Source organism: Mauremys reevesii, linkage group 2 (assembly GCF_016161935.1).
Source record: "Mauremys reevesii isolate NIE-2019 linkage group 2, ASM1616193v1, whole genome shotgun sequence".
Classification (NCBI taxonomy): Eukaryota; Metazoa; Chordata; order Testudines; family Geoemydidae; genus Mauremys; species Mauremys reevesii.
Genome location: NC_052624.1, coordinates 160,127,457 through 160,145,767, shown reverse-complemented (window position 1 = coordinate 160,145,767; position 18,311 = coordinate 160,127,457). Strand labels below are relative to the sequence as shown.

The 18,311-nt window shown below is 50.1% G+C and overlaps 1 protein-coding gene across 2 annotated transcripts in view; it reads right to left on the bottom strand.

Moving 5' to 3' along the window:
- Positions 1 to 18,311, bottom strand: part of PLEKHA2 (pleckstrin homology domain containing A2) — a 56,631-nt gene continuing 38,320 nt past the window's right edge. For both annotated transcript variants that reach the window (XM_039526264.1, XM_039526265.1), the window contains exons 9-12: positions 16,684 to 16,754; positions 13,519 to 13,582; positions 3,845 to 3,922; positions 1 to 3,411 (exon numbers count right to left, since the gene is read on the bottom strand). In XM_039526264.1, coding sequence (XP_039382198.1) covers positions 3,043 to 3,411; positions 3,845 to 3,922; positions 13,519 to 13,582; positions 16,684 to 16,754 — 582 coding nt within the window. In that variant the 3' untranslated portion in view covers positions 1 to 3,042. The remainder of the gene's footprint in view (positions 3,412 to 3,844; positions 3,923 to 13,518; positions 13,583 to 16,683; positions 16,755 to 18,311) is intronic.

Here is an 18,311-nt window from a genome sequence, read left to right as displayed (position 1 = left end):
CAGGGGATGGATCACTTGATGATTACCTGTTCTGTTCATTCCCTCTGGGGCACCTGGCATTGGCCACTGTCGGAAGACAGCATATTGGGCTAGATGGACCTTTGGTCTGACCCAGTGGCAAAGGTTCCAAGTTAATCTTTGAGCCCTCACCTCCAATCCTTGCTCTCAGCGTAACATTGGTCACAGCCTAAACACCACAGCGATGGGTGCCCTATGGAAACCTGAGATTGACAGATACTGTTGTTCTACACAAGGGTTTTCAGTCTTATTTAACCGCTGTGCTCAAGTACGGTTTGAACATGGTTTTGGCCAGGGTTGGAATGGATTTTGGCTGGCCTGTGTGGGTTACCGAAAAACCCTTTGGTACAGGTAGAAATAGAAGCAAGAACATATTATTTCAGTTTAGTTATAACGTGATTTGGCTCCATCTGTACTCATGGGCCAAACCATGATAAAGCCCCATTTGGCCCCGAACTGAGTTTGGACCAGGCTCACATATAGTTCTTAAAACAGTTAAATCAGTGCAGGCCAGGACAAAACAAAGGGATTTTCTCCAGTGGAGTAATGTTAAGCAGAGTTTGTAGGGCACATGGCATTGCTTCATACAGCCAATGACAACTGTCAGACAATAAAAAGAAGTAGAAATCTTTGCTATCTCAAGACCACTCCAAGAGATCCCAAACCTACAGCTGCCGCAGTATGATTGGAACATTTAAGACTGAGGTATCAACTTCAGTTTATTAAAGATGGCAAGAGCATGCATGCACATGTCTGGGTTAGGACACGAAATTCCATTTGGAGTCTTCGGCAGGGTTTACACTAGCCTTTTCCCCCCTTAAAGATCTCTCACGCTTGCTAACAGGGAGCACCTAGCATAGGCAGAGTTCTAGGTCCCACCAGATTTTAACTACCTCATCTAACCCTTTTCAGAGCAAGTCTACCGTCCATGGTAAAAATGCTAGCATGGCTTCACTGGGGGCCCTTATCTACAGCTGCTGCCTTCTGTTCACGAAGGTCAGTTTCTAGGAGTGTAGGTAGCACTGAAACTATGAATAGCTGGAACTTGCAACCCATTCAACAATGTCTTAATAATAAAGCAAGGGATGCTTTTAATTACTTACGGTGGTTTGAACTTGCTTTAGCCTTGGATAAGGGTTTCTAGCTAGATGTGCTGCTTTTTAGATAAACAGCACCTCATCCTTTGTGCTTAATCAGGCAAAATTCCCAAGGAAGTCACTGGTGGTTTTGTTTGAGTAAGGGTGGGAGGGGAAAAGGCTTGGTGCAGAAGCAGCTGGACACACAAATGGAAAGAATGGATAGCTTTTCGTCCTGGGTGAAACTCCCCCCTACGCAGAGGGCTGGCAAATGGCCTATGAACCACTGAAGCCCTCTAAATAGCGATGTAAGAGGTGCACCTGCCTTGTGCAGGCTTTACAAAGTCTTAAAAAAAAAAAATCACAGAACAACCTGAGCCACTATTAAAAACCCCCACAGGAAATAAAGAGACAGGAAAGAGAGTTGTGTGGTGTCTAGCTGAGAGTGATTACTTACCCACTTCTTAGGTGAAAAAGATCAAAACACTCTCTCTGCTGTAAATTGCTTTATACCCTTTGTGCATCAGCTTGTTTTGTTATGGGTTAATGCCACGTTTGCACTGCTTAAAAAAAGAGTTCTGCTTATTTACACATAAAGGTGGAGAGTGCATGCTGGTTGGATGGCCAAATCATCCAAATTTAGTTGTAAATATTCTGCTTTCACTACACATTATTTAATACTTCAAGATTCAGGCATTTTAATTAAGTCTTTGTGCCCAAGTGTATGCAATGCAAGATTGGATACATACCTGAGAATATTCTTGCCACAGATACTCAGTTACACCTAGTCTGCAAAGAAGTGGTGTTATCCTTGACTCACATTTTTAAAAAAATATAAATATACCAAGAAACATGTTTGTTATCATCAATGCATGAAGTGTTACATAGGTCTGAACAAGGAGCTTTTTCCAGAGTCTGACGTCATGTAAAGGCCATGGCTAGAAAAGGAGTTACTTCAAAGAAAATAGATTTGTTAATACATTGTTAGTTGGCCACTGTGAAGAGCTGGTCTCCTAGGAAGCCAGTTTTAAAGTTGCAGTGTTCTTTCTTTTTACAAACACAGCAGATTTCCTAGTGTGACTCATTCATTCCTTTTTGGCCTGTATGGGAGAGTTAAGCATCCATCTCCTACTGAAAGTCAATGAGAACTGGGCACCTAACTGCCCTCTGTGCCTTTGACAATATCTTGTCCTATATTTCCTGCATGATTCCCAATAATTCAGAACCACGGTATTTGCTAAAGGTAGTGCTGTTTTGTCAGCTTAGGCACTGGGCGCTGATGCTTTCCAATTTACACCATGTGTGGTCGTCATTTATGCCTGCACAAAGTGAGCACAAAATGGGTTTAAGTCGTCACAGTGATGTCCTCCTAATAAAACAAAGGGCTGCCTTTGCTACTGACAGTTCTCATTGCCTTCCTCCAGCAGCTGCTTCAGTTCTCATGCTCACCACTGGCAGCCTGGTGGTACAGAAAGAAACTGGGCTGTTAAAGGTGGGCTTTCGGTGGAGGGGTGGGGAAGAGGGGAACTGTTAGAAATATGTGACCTCCACTTCCTTTTCTGGGAAAGCAACACTATCAAGGGAAGTGGTTCTACCTAAAGCGTATATCACTGGAGAGAGTTGGCAAAAACAGGACAAATTCATCTCGGATAATTAAATGGAGTTTCACCAGAGATTAATCTGGCTCAATGCACTCAGCACACATATCCACACTTGTACTGAGGAGACCAGCTCTTCCAGTCCAAACTCTGCTCTGTTTCAGCAGACGGAATACATCACATTGCAATGGTTATTACACAAGTGGCGCACTATGCTGGCTCGGGCTAGCTGATACCACTACATGTGGCTGGGGTAGAATCAAGGTACCTTTGCATTAAACTGCTATCAACAGAGTTCATCATTTAAAAAAAAAAAAAAACAACTGAAGGCAAAAAGAGCCTGGGTTTGGTTACACATCAGAGGTCCGGATGTTGTCGTCATCCAGGTTAAACACAAATGGCTTCTCTTTAATGTGCTGGGGTTCAGATCTGTGCCGTACACGCCTCTGCTGCATGGCTCCAGCATCACACTCTGTGAATGAGGGCACAAACACTGAGTCTCTCATATGCCTGGTCATCTCCTCTATCATGGGCTGCTTCCCTCCTGGCTGCGGCACTGGTGTCCAAGGCTGCCAGGATGGGGTAGAAGGGGTTTTGCAGAGTGCTTTCCTCTCATCCCCGGGCTGTCTCATTCGGGGCAAGGAGGGGATCAAGGAGCTTGAAAGATTGGAGCACCCAGGCCTGCTCATAGAAGAAATGGATCTTGCGAAGGACATTTCCTGCAAAAAGACAGGCAGAGCAGAGGAGGAAAGGTGGGAGTTAGTTCCTGTAGAAATTGCTCTAAGCATCCTGGAGGATGATTCTAGAGATCAGGACTTTAGTACTGTATATGCTTCAGGCTTCAAGGCAAGGACAAGAGAATTAAGTTAACTATGCAAATCAGCTTTTGCTGTTGCTGAATCTTTTGCCCAGGCTTCAGGGAGCATTGCTGATTTCATAGCCAAGCTAGACTGAATGACTTCTCCTAACTTCTTCTTATTTTTTAAACTTTTTTTGCATGAGTGGTAGACAAATCCAGAGACAGCAGGGTCTCATCCTGGAAACTGATTAATTCACTGAACATTTGCACAAGCCGCTAAATAAATCACATCAGCTTAAAAATAATGGCTCTTTAATTGATGCTAAATGTGAAGAGGAAAGGATATGACCTACCCTTGGGCGGCTTTTCAGAGCCTGCATCGCCTCTGTGATTGCTTTGATCCAGCTGTGCATATCTTCAGGGCTGTCTGCCTGCAAAACATACCAGCCAAAAATGAGATTTCTGCCTGCATTTTACAAGTCACTTGGAGCAGCAACAGTTCAACTATGCTATCCAGGGGGCCTGGCCAGTGCATCTCTGATGTTAACAAGTACCACATATAGAGCATGTCACAAGCTTTTCTTAGGTCGTATACCTTATGACCTAGTTCAGCCCAGATCTATTTTATAAATAAAAACCCTGCTCAATTTCTGTGAAATTGCTTCATGTATCATTAGGATTTCACCCCACTCGGAAAGTCAAGAAATGTACCAAAAAGGCTTGACTTTTGATTACAGTTATGAGTCAATCTTCGGGGGTGAGCAAATCATGCTTAGCCTGACTTCTAAGGTATCCAAACCCAACAGCTCAGGAAATCAGCACATATTGGGCCCTCAGGAGGCACTCAACACTCTGCAGGATCAGATCCATTAATAGCAGCTCGCTGCTGTAATTCTCCTACAGGGTGATTTTTGTCTGATGAGACAACGCCATATGGCCAACATCTTTAAAAAACAACAAAACAAAACGGGGCTATTTCCCCCCAAAAAACACAAAATGTAAAAAAACCAGGAGAACTTGTGGCACCTTAGAGACTAACAAATTTATTTCAGCATGAGCTTTCGTGAGCTGAAATAAATTTGTTAGTCTCTAAGGTGCCACAAGTTCTCCTGTTCTTTTTGCGGATACAGACTTAGGCCTGGTCTACACTAGGAGGTTATGTCGAATTTAGCAGTGTTAAATCGAATTAACCCTGCACCCGTCCACACAACGAAGCTATTTAGTTCGACATACAGGTCTCTTTAGTTCGATTTCTGTACTCCTCCCCGACGAGGGGAGTAGCGCTAAATTCGACATGGCCATGTCGAATTAGGCTAGGTGTGGATGGAATTTGACGCTAATAGCTCCGGGAGCTATCCCACAGTGCACCACTCTGTTGATGCTCTGGACAGCAGTCCAAGCTCGGATGCTCTGACCAGCCACACAGGAAATGCCCCAGGAAAATTTGAATTCCTTTTCCTGTCTGGCCAGTTTGAATCTCATTTCCTGTTTGGACATCGTGGCGAGCTCAGCAGCACTGGCAGCGATGCAGAGCTCTCCAGCAGAGGAGTCCAGGGAATCTCAGAATAGAAAGAGGGCCCCAGCATGGACTGACCGGGAAGTCTTGGATCTGATCGCTGTGTGGGGCGATGAGTCTGTGCTTTCGGAGCTGCGCTCCAACAAACGGAATGCAAAGACCTACAAGAAGGTCTCCAAAGCCATGAGAGACAGAAGATACAGCCGGGATACAACGCAGTGCCGCGTGAAAATCAAGGACCTGAGACAAGGCTACCAAAAGATCAAAGCGGCAAACGGACGCTCCGGATCCCAGCCCCAGACATGCCGCTTCTACAAGGCACTGCATGCTATTCTAGGTGCGGCCGCCACCACTACCCCACCACTGACCGTGGACTCTGACGATGGGATAGTGTCGACGGCCGGTTCCTCGGAGATGTTCGCAGATGGGGAAGATGAGGAAGCAGATGAGGAGGACGAGGCAGTCGACAGCTCTAACAATGCTGATTTCCCCGACAGCCAGGATCTCTTCATCACCCTCACTGAAATCACCCTCACTGTGTTTCAAGGGGGGAAGGGGGTTGGTAATTGGACAGGTCAGTCACCTTTACCAGGGTACAGACACGGGGGCAGGTTCAGCAGCAGGTCACACACACAGTGCAGTCACTAGGCACCCTGGTCAGTCTGGGAGGTGGTTTTCATGTTCTGGGGGGGGGGGGGAAGCTATGTGACTTTGTGGCGGGGGAGGGTGGTTAGAGATCTTATGCAGCGGTCCTTCTCCTGAATCACAGAGCCACGCAGCAGCTGATCTGTAACCGTCCTCCCCCGCCACAAAGTCACATAGCCCCCACACACAGAGTCCCGAGAAGGAGGGGTGGCAGGCTCAGTTGAAACAACCAGTCCGCCACCGCGCACCGCTCTAGGAGCGGGAGCCTGTCATTTCTCAAGTTCAGAAGCGGTCTTTGTAGAACTCCACACCCTACCCACCACAGTCTGCGTCCCAGTTTTAACCCTTTACCGTGAAATCAGTACTAAAAAAACGGTGTTAATTAACAAAGTTCCATGTATTTTATTTTTAAACGTGTGTTGGAATGGGGGGAACGGGGTGAATGGAGTATGTAACTGCAGAGGATAGTCAACATTAACTGGGTAAAGAAACGGGGGCAGGTTCAGCTTCTCTGTAAACAAACTTAATAGTCACAGGTTACCCTGCTCACTGAGGAACCTAGCTTTCAAAGCCTCCCGGATGCACAGCGCTTCCCGCTGGGCTCTTCTAATCGCACAGCTGTCTGGCTGGGCGTAATCAACAGCCAGGCTATGTGCCTCAACCTCCCATCCCGCCATAAAGGTCTCCCCCTTGCTCTCACAGAGATTGTGGAGCACACAGCAAGCTGCAATAACAATGGGGATATTGGTTTCGCTGAGATCAGAGCAAGTCAGTAAGCTTCTCCATCTCCCCTTGAGACGTCCAAAAGCACACTCCACCACCATTCTGCACTTGCTCAGCCGGTAGTTGAAGAGTTCTTTGTCACTGTCCATGGCACCTGTATAGGGCTTCATGAGCCAGGGCATTAGCAGGTAGGCTGGGTCCCCGAGGATCACTGTAGGCATCTCCACATCCCCAACAGTTATTTTGTGGTCCGGGAAGAAAGTACCTTCCTGCAGGCGTCTAAACAAACCAGAGTTCCTGAAAACACGCACATCATGAACCTTGCCCAGCCATCCGACGTTGATGTTGGTAAAACGTCCCCTATGGTCCACCAGTGCTTGCAGCACCATTGAAAAGTAGCCCTTTCGGTTAATATACTGGCTGGCCTGGTGGGCTGGTGCCAGGATAGGGATGTGAGTTCCATCTATAGCCCCACCGCAGTTTGGGAATCCCATCGCGGCGAAGCCATCTATGATTACCTGAATGTTTCCCAGGGTCACTACCTTTGAGAGCAGTAGCTCAACGATTGCGTTGGCAACTTGCATCACAGCAACCCCTATGGTAGATTTTCCCACGCCAAAGTGGTTCGCTACTGACCGGTAGCTGTCTGGCGTGGCAAGTTTCCAGAGGGCTATGGCCACTCGCTTCTGCACACTCAGGGCTGCTCGCATGCGGGTGTCCTTGCGCTTCAGGGCAGGGGACAGCAAGTCACACAGTTCAAGGAAAGTGCCCTTACGCATGCGAAAGTTTCGCAGCCACTGTGATTCATCCCAGACCTGCAGCACTATGCGGTCCCACCAGTCCGTGCTTGTTTCCCGGGCCCAGAATCGCCGTTCCACAGCATGAACATGACCCATTGCCACCATGATGTCCACGGCGCGGGGTCCCGTGCTTTGAGAGAGGTCTGTGCCACTCACACTTTATGTCCTCACCGCGCTGCCGGAGCCTCCTCGCCCGATTTCTCAGCATCTGACTGTGAAAAAGGTGGACGATAAGGTGCGAGGAGTTGACAACGGCCATAACTGCAGCGATGATCACAGCGGGCTCCATGCTCGCAGTGCTGTGGCGTCCGCGCTGTCACTGCCCAGAAAAGTGCGCGAACAGATTTCCCGCCGGCGCTTTCATGGAGGGAGGGCGGGAGTGACGGTTGAATGACGACAGTCGACACATTTTTTCCCCCAGCAGGCATTGGGGGCTCGACCCAGAATTCCAATGGGCAGCGGGGACTGCGGGAACTGTGGGATAGCTGCCCACAGTGCACCGCTTCCAATGTCGACGCTTGCCCCGTTAGTGTGGACTCACAAAGTCGAATTACTGTCCTTAGTGTGGATACACACGTTCGACTTTGTAAGGTCGGTTCCACAAAGTCGAGTTAAGTAAAATCGAACTACTCTGGTGGTGTAGACGTACCCTTAGGGTACGTCCAGACTACCCGCCGAATCGGCGGGTAGCGATCGATTTTGTGGGGATCGATATATCGCGTCTCATCTAGACGCGATATATCGATCCCCGAACGCGCTCCCGTCGACTCCGGAACTCCACCGGAGCGAGTGGCGGTAGCGGAGTCGACGGGGGAGTCGCGGACGTCGATCCCGAGCGGTGAGGACGGGAGATAAGTCGGGATAAGATACTTCGACTTCAGCTACGGTATTCCCATAGCTGAAGTTGCGTATCTTACCTCAACACTGCCCCCCAGTGTGGACCAGGCCTAACACGGCTGCTACTCTGAAACCGACAAAATGTAAAGTTACAAACCAACTCCACCGGAGGGCAAGAGCTATACACAGAATACGGTGAGCAGAGACACTTCAGTGAGCATGGCCTTCTCACTGGCCCATTCCCGCCACAGGGAAACAGTCTTTAAAAACATGAGATCTCCCTCTCCCCCATCTGCTAGGCTGACCAGACAGCAGATGTGAAAAACTGGGACAGAGGGTGGGGGGTAATAGGAGCCTATATAAAGAAAAAGATCCAAAAATCAGGACTGTCCCTATAAAATCAGGACATCTGGTCACCCTAGCCCAGGGGAGGAAGCGCCATCAAGGCTGGGCAAAGCATTAGAAAATAGACTGTAGGGAACCATCCTGCACTGCCCCCTGAAGGAGGGATATGAGGAGACCAAACAGGCCTTTTCTATCTCCGATTGTTGCGGTCCCACTGCAGTCCCGATCTGGGCCAGAGGACAGGCAGCATAGAGCTGTATTTTGCTGTCTTGCAGGAGACTGGCATTCAGGTCCCACGCTCTCATGTCAGCAGGTGTTTGGGGCTTTGCAGATGTAGTTTATTCAGTCCCGGTGTGGCAGGAGGCACCTTATGTTGCTTTCAGGGAGCAGCTGGAGACCATACTGGAGCCAAGAGGCACCCACATATAAACTAAGGCTGAGCCTGTCAGCTGAAGCAGAAGCTGATAAAGTCCAGTGATTTTCCAGGCCAAACTGAATTCTGTGCTTCTGTGCTGCAGAATCTCCACCGTGGCTCTGCACAGGCAGAGGACCTTCCAGGGGGCCCCCCAAGACCAGGCACTCTCCTGATTACAGTGGTTCTCTCTCTGCCAGGTAAACTCCTTTCTCCCACATACACAAACCATAGCCAGGCTCCCACAGAACAAAATCCTGCAGAGCAGCCACAGGAGAGAGCTTTGCATGCTCAGACCTTCTGGGTTCCCTGGATGCTAGCCCAGCTATGAATAAGGTGGGATCTGGAAGAGCATTTTGGATACTGACATGCACACAGAAGCCTGAGGTGGAAAAGGAGGGTGACGTGAATTGGAAAGGCTGAGCAATAGCCTTTGCTGGGCCCTGCAGAGCTCCTGCTTTGCTAAAGCTCATATTTTGATTCTGGGATAAAAGGATGGCTTGTGAGCCTGCACTTTATGCTTCAAAAACAGAGATGATACAACTGCCAGTCCTCTGGCATCTGGCTTTACAAGCCGAAGCAATAACCAGTCTGCAGAGCAAAATCAGGCAGCTTGTTAGATGAGTCCATGATCTTGTCTATGGGAGGAAACTGATTGGCACAGAATAAGCTATTCTGCAATAGCTCCCAAGTGGAGACTATTCTGGAGCAACAGTGATTTTTATTCCAGAGTAATTAGTCTGCTTCCAAAGCACTTACTTCCACAGCAGAGTAATAATTCTGGAATAAGAGACACATTTATTCCAGAATACAGTGTCCACACAGGGAGCCATTGCAGAATAGCTATTGCAAAATAAGCTATTTTGCAATAGCTATGCAAGTCAATTTCCCAATGTAGACAAGGCCAGAGAGAGGGTTTGATGCTGTGTTCACCATGGCAGCCTGCTCTCCACAAGTAAGCGTTCCCTGCGGAAGGGTTCATGCAGGAAGGAAACACACCAGGGAAAAAGATGTGCCCTTCTCCGACAAGCGCTAGGGATGATTCCCCTCTTGGCTTTCAGACCACTTCATAATCCCTACCACTGGTACTGCAGAGGGAGGCTGGTCAGTGAAAACAAGCCGGGGTGGTGCTTTCCTGCAAGGAGTTGGCTGCCTATTTGCTTCTCACATGTAGCTAAACACATTCATGCATCAAGAAGGCAACACCAAGGGGTCTCCAGGGAGCCCACTGGATATTTTCGTTTAAAGATGTCACTAGCTTGGTGTGGCAGAACAAACACACAAACTTATCCGCTGCCCTAAACCTTGACATCACCACCCCACACTCTGCCTCCGCACCCCAGCCTTGGCTTGTAGGGAGCATGAACCAATCGTCCCTGGGGTCAGAGGGGAATGGAATCTCTCCAGCCCTTGGTCTCTCTGCCAAGATGTCCCACGTGAGGGCTGAGTGGAGATGGTGATTTCTGTGATGGAGTTGCCTGTCTGACCAGAAATGGGACTGAGACACACCCTGACTCGCCTCACACAGAGGCCCCCACGCAGACATTTCAGGGTGATGGACATTTATCCCTGGGCTGTATGAGGCAAGGAGAAGCAGGTGGGCACCTCTAGGGTGAATCAGAAGCTCCACAGGACACCCAGCTCTGAATGGAGCAAAGACCACAGGGCATCTATTGGCAGGGTCCTGAGCAGCTTCTCACATGAGTCGTTCCAGGCAGCGAGAATCCTTTGGACATGGAGAGCTTCCCTCAGTTGCCTCTTCTCCCACTGCCCCGAGACCTCACCATGCAGCATCTTTCCCTCTGGGGACTCAGCTCTTGCCTCAGTGCCCCTCCTGCAGCCAGCCAGAGGGGGCACTAGATAGCAACATGGGGCACTTCCTCTCCCCACAGGCTCAGAGCAGCCCACTGACTCCTTACCAGCCCGGCAGCGAAGTGCTAAGCAGACACTGGGCTGCAGAACTGGCCAGGCATAGCGTGGGACTTCCTGCCTCTTGCAGGGGCGAGCGATCTGGATTTTGTCCAAGAGGCAGCTGCAGCTGGCTCAGACCCGCCTGTCTTACACAGGCATTTGCAATGCTCAGGCCAGATACTGCTCAGTTTGAATTATTTTGTTTTGGGGACCAGCTCAGTGAATAGACTAAATACACCAAAGCCTCAGAGGCCTGAGTCAGGGGCAGGAGACAAGCTGGGGCAGCAGCTCTCAGAGGTGCACAGATGGGGGCTGCAGAGCATGTCTCCCCAAGGGCTGCTGGATCTCTTAGAACTGTTGCAGTGAAAGAAGACAGCTGGCTGTAACTGCTTGGTGGGTGTGCAGTACTCACTGCTTTGCATGGTCTCTGCTGAAAAAAGACACCCATCTGAAGTTGGGGGAGGGGTGTGTGTGAGATATGAATGAGTCTAAGGGTTTGGGGGAATTAAGTGTTGTCTTTAAACTGATGTTCATTTTGAAATTTCTCTGGCAGATTGACTCAATGTGTAAATACTACCCAGTGTAGACACACGACAGCTCCCTACCTGTCAGCCCTTTCTTTACTTTCACTCCCTGGAGACTCAGGAGATATTTATATAGCCCTGTGGCACCTTAGGGTAGTGGATCGGCGGGTAGCGATCTATCTATCGGGGATCGACTTATCACATGTAATGTAGATGCAATAAAATCGATCCCTGATCGCTCTCCCGTCGACTGCTGAACCCCAGCAGTGCGAGAAGCGGAAGCAAAGTCGATGACGGAGCCGCGGTCGTCGATCCCGCGCCGCGAGGACGCGAAGTAAGTAATTTTAATTTGATCTAAGATACGTCGACTTCAGCTACATTATTCTCGTAGCTGAAGTTGCATATCTTAGATCAATCCCCCCCAGTGTAGACCAGGCCTTAGAGACTAACAAATTTATTTGGGCATAAGCTTTCATGGGCTAAAACCCACTTCATCACACTTAGTCTCTAAGGTGCCACAAGGACTCCTCGTTCTTTTTGCTGATACAGACTAACACGGCTACCACTCTGAAACTTATATAGCTCTGTACGTACAGGGCCAGACTCTTCTTTGCCGTTTACTTCATGTGATCAGTAACGCCATTGCAAAGCAGATGTAAAATGCTCCCAAATCAGGATGGTAGCAATCTGCACTGGTGTAAATGACTGTTCAAAAAACAACGTAATGGAGAATCGGGCCGACAGCCTCCCAAGAAAGAGTTAGAGGGACTAGAAGTAGAGGATAACCAGCTGCTATTCGCTAATGTTTTCACAGTGCCCCAGAGAGGGAAAGGGAGATATCTGAGCATTATCATTGTGTTAGGATCAGTATTTGCCCTAAAAAGCAGGAAGCAGCCCGCTGCAAGCCAGCCTTCAGTTCACTTTCCATCCTCCATGTGGCACCAGGAGCTGGGAATGATCAACAGCCCTGAGGAAGTGGAAGAGGGCTGGCCTGATTGACAGCAAACTTCAGGACAAGGAAGCTGCAGTCGTAGAATCATAGAATATCCGGGTTGGAAGGGATCTCAGCAGCGGCGTATTATCTCCTAGGCCAACAAGGCCTAGGCCTAGGGTGGCAAATTTGCATGGGCGGCAAATTTGCTCACACCCCCTCCCCAACTCTGCCCCTTCCCCAAATCCCCCGCCTGCCTCCTCCCCCTGGCGCGCCGCGCTTCCCTCCTTCCTCCCAGGCTTGCCGCACGAAAGCGCTGGGAGGGAGGGAAAAGCGAGTAGCGGCGCGATCGGAGGAGGCGGAGCAGAGGTGAGCTGGGGCCCACGGGGGTGGGGAGTAACCCAGGGGGCCGGGAACCGCTCCCCGCCCCAGCTCACCTCCGCTCCACCGCTGCCATCTCCTGAGTGCGCCGCAACTCCCCTTCTCCCCCTTCCCTCCCAGGCTTGCCGTGTGAAAGCGCTGGGAGGGAGGGAGGGAGAAGCGAGTATCGGCGCGATCGGGGGATAGGGAGGTGACCTGGGGCCGGCGGGTGCAGGGAGTAACTCTTCGGGGGGCGGGGGGCAGGGAACCGCTCCCTGCCCCAGCTCACCATCACTCCACCTCCGCCATCCCTCGAGCGTGGCACAACTCCCCTTCTCCCCCCTCCCTCCCAGGCTTGCCGCGAGGGAGCGGAGGTGAGCTGGCGCAAGCACAGGGGGGGCGGGGAGCGGGGGCGTGGCAATTTTTTGTGGGCCTAGGGGCGGCAAATTTGTTAATCTGCCACTGGACCGCAGGAGGTATCTAGTCCAACCCCCTGCTCAAAGCAGGACCAATTCCCAAATAAATCATCCCAGCCTGACCTTAAAAACCTCTAAGGAAGGAGATCCCACCACCTCCCTAGGTAACCCATTCCAGTGCTTCACTACCCTCCTAGTGAAATAATTTTTCAGTCATGACTTTCTCCATCTGGATTTTCATCTAAGTGTTGGTACTTTTGTGTCTACATGTTTCTTCCTGCCCATACAAATTGCTGCAATTATAAATATACTGAATTGGAGAACTGAAACCACCAGGCAGTTTTCTTTTCTCCCTCCCCCCAACCCTCAACTGGAGCCTCGAAGCTGAGCTGAGTTGTATACAAACTCACCTACTTGTGTTTTCTGGTTGGAAGCCCATCAGGGAGCATCCTGTTTAGATGAATGTGACTCAGAGCAACTGTCAAGAGCTAAATTTACTGCCTAAAACAGTAAACTCAAAACAAAACACCAGTCCCCATTATGAGCTCATGTGCAGTACAGGTTATCTAACCACTTCAAAGTCCTCTGAAACTAGGAATGATTTTACCTGGATGTAGAATGTCCTAGAGCTCGTTGTGATTTCAAACAGATTGTCCCGCATGAGAAGGTCACTAGAAACAAGAGACAGAGAGAGGTTACCCTGAATTCATCATATGCAGGATAGACTATTTCTTCTTTATGCTCATATCTGGAAAACATTAACAACAGAATATTCAATGCAGACCTTGGATGTATTCAGTATTGATCTTAAGTTATATAGAATTGAGGTCTGTGTTCCTTATCATATACACCTTGTTTACACACGTGCACTGCAGTCTGCAAGCCAAATGATTCTCAGCCACACTTTATACAAAAGTTCCATTTATAAATAGTTGATAAAGGATAATAAATGATTAATAGAGGTTTTAAATAAATGGCTAGTCAATTGTTAAAGTCCAGCAGGTCAAGGAACTGCTTATAACCATAGATTATAACCATCTACAACACCGTCTACTGATGTGCTTATAACACATACTACTCCTGTCTATTTGATTTATTAACTGTTTATTTAGCCTTTATAAGCGGATCCTCACTATCAAGTGTGACCTAATTCTGTCAGTCAAATGGTTTTTGCATAGGGCAAGAAGAGTTTGTTTCATTAAAGCTCTAGCTCATATTTTCACTTCCATACCTTTAAATCAACTTGGATATGTTCAGCATCGCCACTGCTAATTTGGGTAATAAAACAGCATTCATAAAGGCCTGGGCTTATTCAGGGCTCTCCTAAGGCTCAGTGCAAGCACAAATATCACAAGCAGTAAATTACAGTAAAGGTGTTGTGCAGCCTGCCTATGAAATCACTGTCAATCAATTCTTCATCTAATTTTCATCATATCTTATAACATGGGTCCATTCAAAACCAGTGCATCAAAACCCAGTAAACAAGGAACATGACTCAAAAGCAGTGCCCATCACAGGACCCTGGGGGGCAGGGATGCATAAGTGAGGGAGAAGATAATGAAGAAAACCAAACCATGTTTGATAGGTCTGGGTGGAGGACACTCGCCCGGTGAGTACTTGGACTGCATGTGACCTAGCTGCCTTTGTCCCTGCCAGCATCACAGAGGTCTTAGTTTCCTGAGTAGTTTCTTCAGTTCATTAAGGGCACAGATACTGTTATTCAGCATCCAGTGCACTGTGCTTCCCTCTCACAATTTTAACTGTGGCAACATCTATATTGGTGAAGATCTAGGGTCATGCCAGCATAAGATGGGGCAAGAATTAGCCAATTGGCTAATACAAGTCAAACCCAAGCTTGGAGTTCACTCGCAAACAGTAACTGCATGTGTGCAGAGCCCCTCCTCATTGCCACACAGACCGTGATCCTCCATTTAGCAGAGTTCTAACTTTCCGCCCATTTGCTGTCCTCAGGTACACATCCAATTCAGTGCTCCAAGGGTGGAGGGGGAGGGGATGAATTCTGGCCAGCAGCTGACTCCCCCCAGATGTATATGGGAAGCTGCAGCCCCACTCCAGATCCCCACAGGGACACCCCACCTTTCTTCCCTGAATATAACAGGCGTTTATTCCACCGTTGCAGTCTGGGTGGCTGCTCTGCTTGGGAGGGGGTCTCTCTGCTCTCTGTTTAACAAGGGTTAAGTGTTCTTGCTGAGGCTGTCCACCTGCAATTGGCTGTGGAATGCATTCCCTTGCCAGCTCCTTCTGGGGACTCTGAGCGGCTCTACTCTCCGTAAATTCACTCCTTCTGAAAACGGGAGCCCCAGCATCCAGGTCAATATATGGGATTGCTCAGATCAAAGGTGCTAATTGAAATGGGATGTCTAGACGCAGCGTAACTTGGCCGGGCCAGCAATCTGTGCCAGCAGAGGGAGCTGGGTCCCAACTCCAGACAGATAACAGGAAAACAAAATAAAGGGAAAATTAAAGGTGCTACATATTGGAAAGATGTCCTCGATGAAAGGCAAGGGTCCCAGCCACAAACCAACCCTGAAAAACTGCCTGAGATCAGCAGCAAACCTGTGACACAGGGGAGGCTGTGAAATGTGACCACTGGGGAATTCCAGTGAGACACAGCATAACTCAAACAAGGAAGGCACCAGAGAACACATGATCTGAGGAGAACCAGGTAGTGACAGCCCTGGCTGGGAACTCAGCTGTGGCAACTTAAACTACAATCTGCCCTTTGCATCCCTTACGTGCCCCTCTTCGTCACATCCCTTTTCCAGATGGGGAATTGAGGCACGCAGAGCTGAGGTGATTTCCTGACGCTCACACAGAGAGTCAGTGCCAGGGCTGGGATTAGGACCTACCAGTCCTCACTCATGCCCTAGTACTATCCTCTCAAAGGAGCCCTACAGGCCGCTGTGGATTGGTCAGACTCTCTCATTGTTCCTTAACGTTCCATAATTCTCCCCTTCTTTTCTTGCATACTTGCTCCACCCAGAGGGTCCTCATGTCACCCTCCCCCTCCTCCTGACACTGGGTCTCTTCCTCACTGCAGTACCTGAGCACATACCCTCATAGCCACCTTATGCAGCAGGGCACTGCTAGCACCTCCACTTACAGATGGGAAACTGAGGCACATCGGGATTACATGACTTGCCCAAAATCTCTCAGGAAGCCTGTGGCAGAGCCAGAAAATGGACCCTGGGGTCCCGAGCGCCCATGCAGGGCTCTAGCCACTAGCCCATCCTGCCAATCCATCCACTGCTGGGTCATAACACAGCACTGTGGGCATGTCTACACAGCCTGCAGCAGCCAGGCTCAGACCTCGGTCGACAGACTCAGGCTTGCACTACAAACAGCCTTGTAGACATGGCGGCTCGGGCTGGAGCTTGGGCTCTGGAGCCCCTCCTCCCCGCCCCGGGCTCAACTTCAGAGCCTGATCTCCAGCCTGACCCGCGATGTCTACACAGCTACTGTTAGCACTGTGGCTGCTGGCCCCAGCTCTGAGGCTCAATGCCATGGACAGCTGCTTGCTGTGCAGAAGTGCCCTATTTAGCAGCAGTGCTACAGGGCAGGTTCGCACAAGAAGCGAAGAACCATCTGCAAAACCAGAAGGGTGTCCTTGGCCAGACAGGATGCAGCCTCCCCACTGGAACTTGGCTGGGACACCCAGGCTAGCACCTCTGAGGATAAAGTCCCTTCATAGCCACTCCCACCTCACTTCTAACAGGACCAAATCCAACCGAAGTGCAGGAAAAGGCATTACCCAGATTTGACTAGACATTCGTGGGTTTTGAGGACATCCTTGAGGAGGATCGAACGCAAGGGCTCCTTGTCCTGGGGAGACAAGACAAAACAAAACAGAGTCAGTGGCTCTGTATCACCTAGCGAGCTCCTCTGGTGGCAATGGGAGCCCACTCTAGCACCCAGGAACTTTGAATTGTGAGACCTAAGAGCAACCTTCAGCAAAGCCTCAATGGATGGAGTCCTGGGGTGACAGGTTCCTTGGCCACCGGCTGGAATATGGAGAGATGTCACTGGGCGGGAGCATTCCCAAATGGGGGCTCCATGCAGCGTCTCTCACCCCCTCCCATCCCTAACCCAGAAGCAGCACCCAGTGAACAGCGACTGAGAAGGGGAAGGCAGATGAGCACGGCAAGGTTTTGCAGTTTTGTTTTTTTTAATCTATTGGATCACATTCAATTCGCCCCCTTTCCATTCTTCGCTCTGCACCTTCCTCTCCTGTCTGTCTCCAGTCTTGGGAAGTCCAACTGGCATCTCATAGGCATGAGGGGGGCCCAGCTGCATACATGCAGTGGAGCATGCAGCTTGGCATGTGAGACACAGGGCTGGGAGAGCCCTCCTGGGTCACTAAGTCCAGTCTTCTGCTGTCGCAAGCAACCCCCATCATATAATCCCACCTGTAAATTTATCAAGCTCCGTTTTAAGACTAGACTGATTACTTGCCCTCAGTGCTACTGGGAGGCTGTTCCAGAACCTCACTCCCCTTGCTGATGGTTAGAACCTTCTTCTAGTTTGTCCTCTAAATGCATCCATGGCCAATTACAGTCGTGATGGTGCATGCCAGCTGTGCTGCGGGGTGTGTGTTGGAGGGTATGCATATGTTGGGAGCAGGGGCGGCTCTAGGTATTTTGCCACTCCAAGCATGGCAGGCAGGGTCCCCGGTCCCGTGGATTCGGCAGCACGCCTGCGGGAGGTCCGCCGAAGCCGCGGGACCAGCGGACCCTCTGCCTGAACCACCATGGAGTTCTGCGGAGGAACAGCCTCTGCGACAGCACAGCTTTGAGCTGCATTTGTGCCAAAGGCACAGCTTGCCGCCTGTCCCTAAGCCCAGCCACTGCACCTGCTCCCTGCACCCCTGCAGTATGTGGGATCTGTTCTCAGCTTTAGCCCCAGACGTGAGGTTTTCTCCCACATATTTTCTGTGCTCAAAATTTTGATTGATTTTAACAGAAGCCAAAAACGCAGCCTTGCAAATGCCAAGCCCAATACACCCATGAGGGAAGGGACAAGTGGACAAGGTCACCCAGAGAACAGTGAGCCAGAGGGGGCTGCTCAGGGCCAGTGTGACCTAGGCGGTCGCCTAGGGCGCTAGGATTTGGGGGGTGGCATTTTCTTCGGCAGTGACCGCGGCGGCTGGATCTTTGGCCACTCCGGTCGCCACCGGCATTTAGGTGGAGGGAGCTGGGGCAGGGGGGCGCGGGGAGGGCCGCCTGCAGCAAGTAAGCGGGGAGGGGAGGCGGCACATCGGGGAACTCCCTGCCCCAGCTCACCCCTGCCCCGCCTCCTCCCTGAGCACTCCGTGGCCACTTCACTTCTCCCGCCTCCCAGGCTTGCGGCGCCTAAGCTGATTGGCGCCACAAGCCTGGGAGG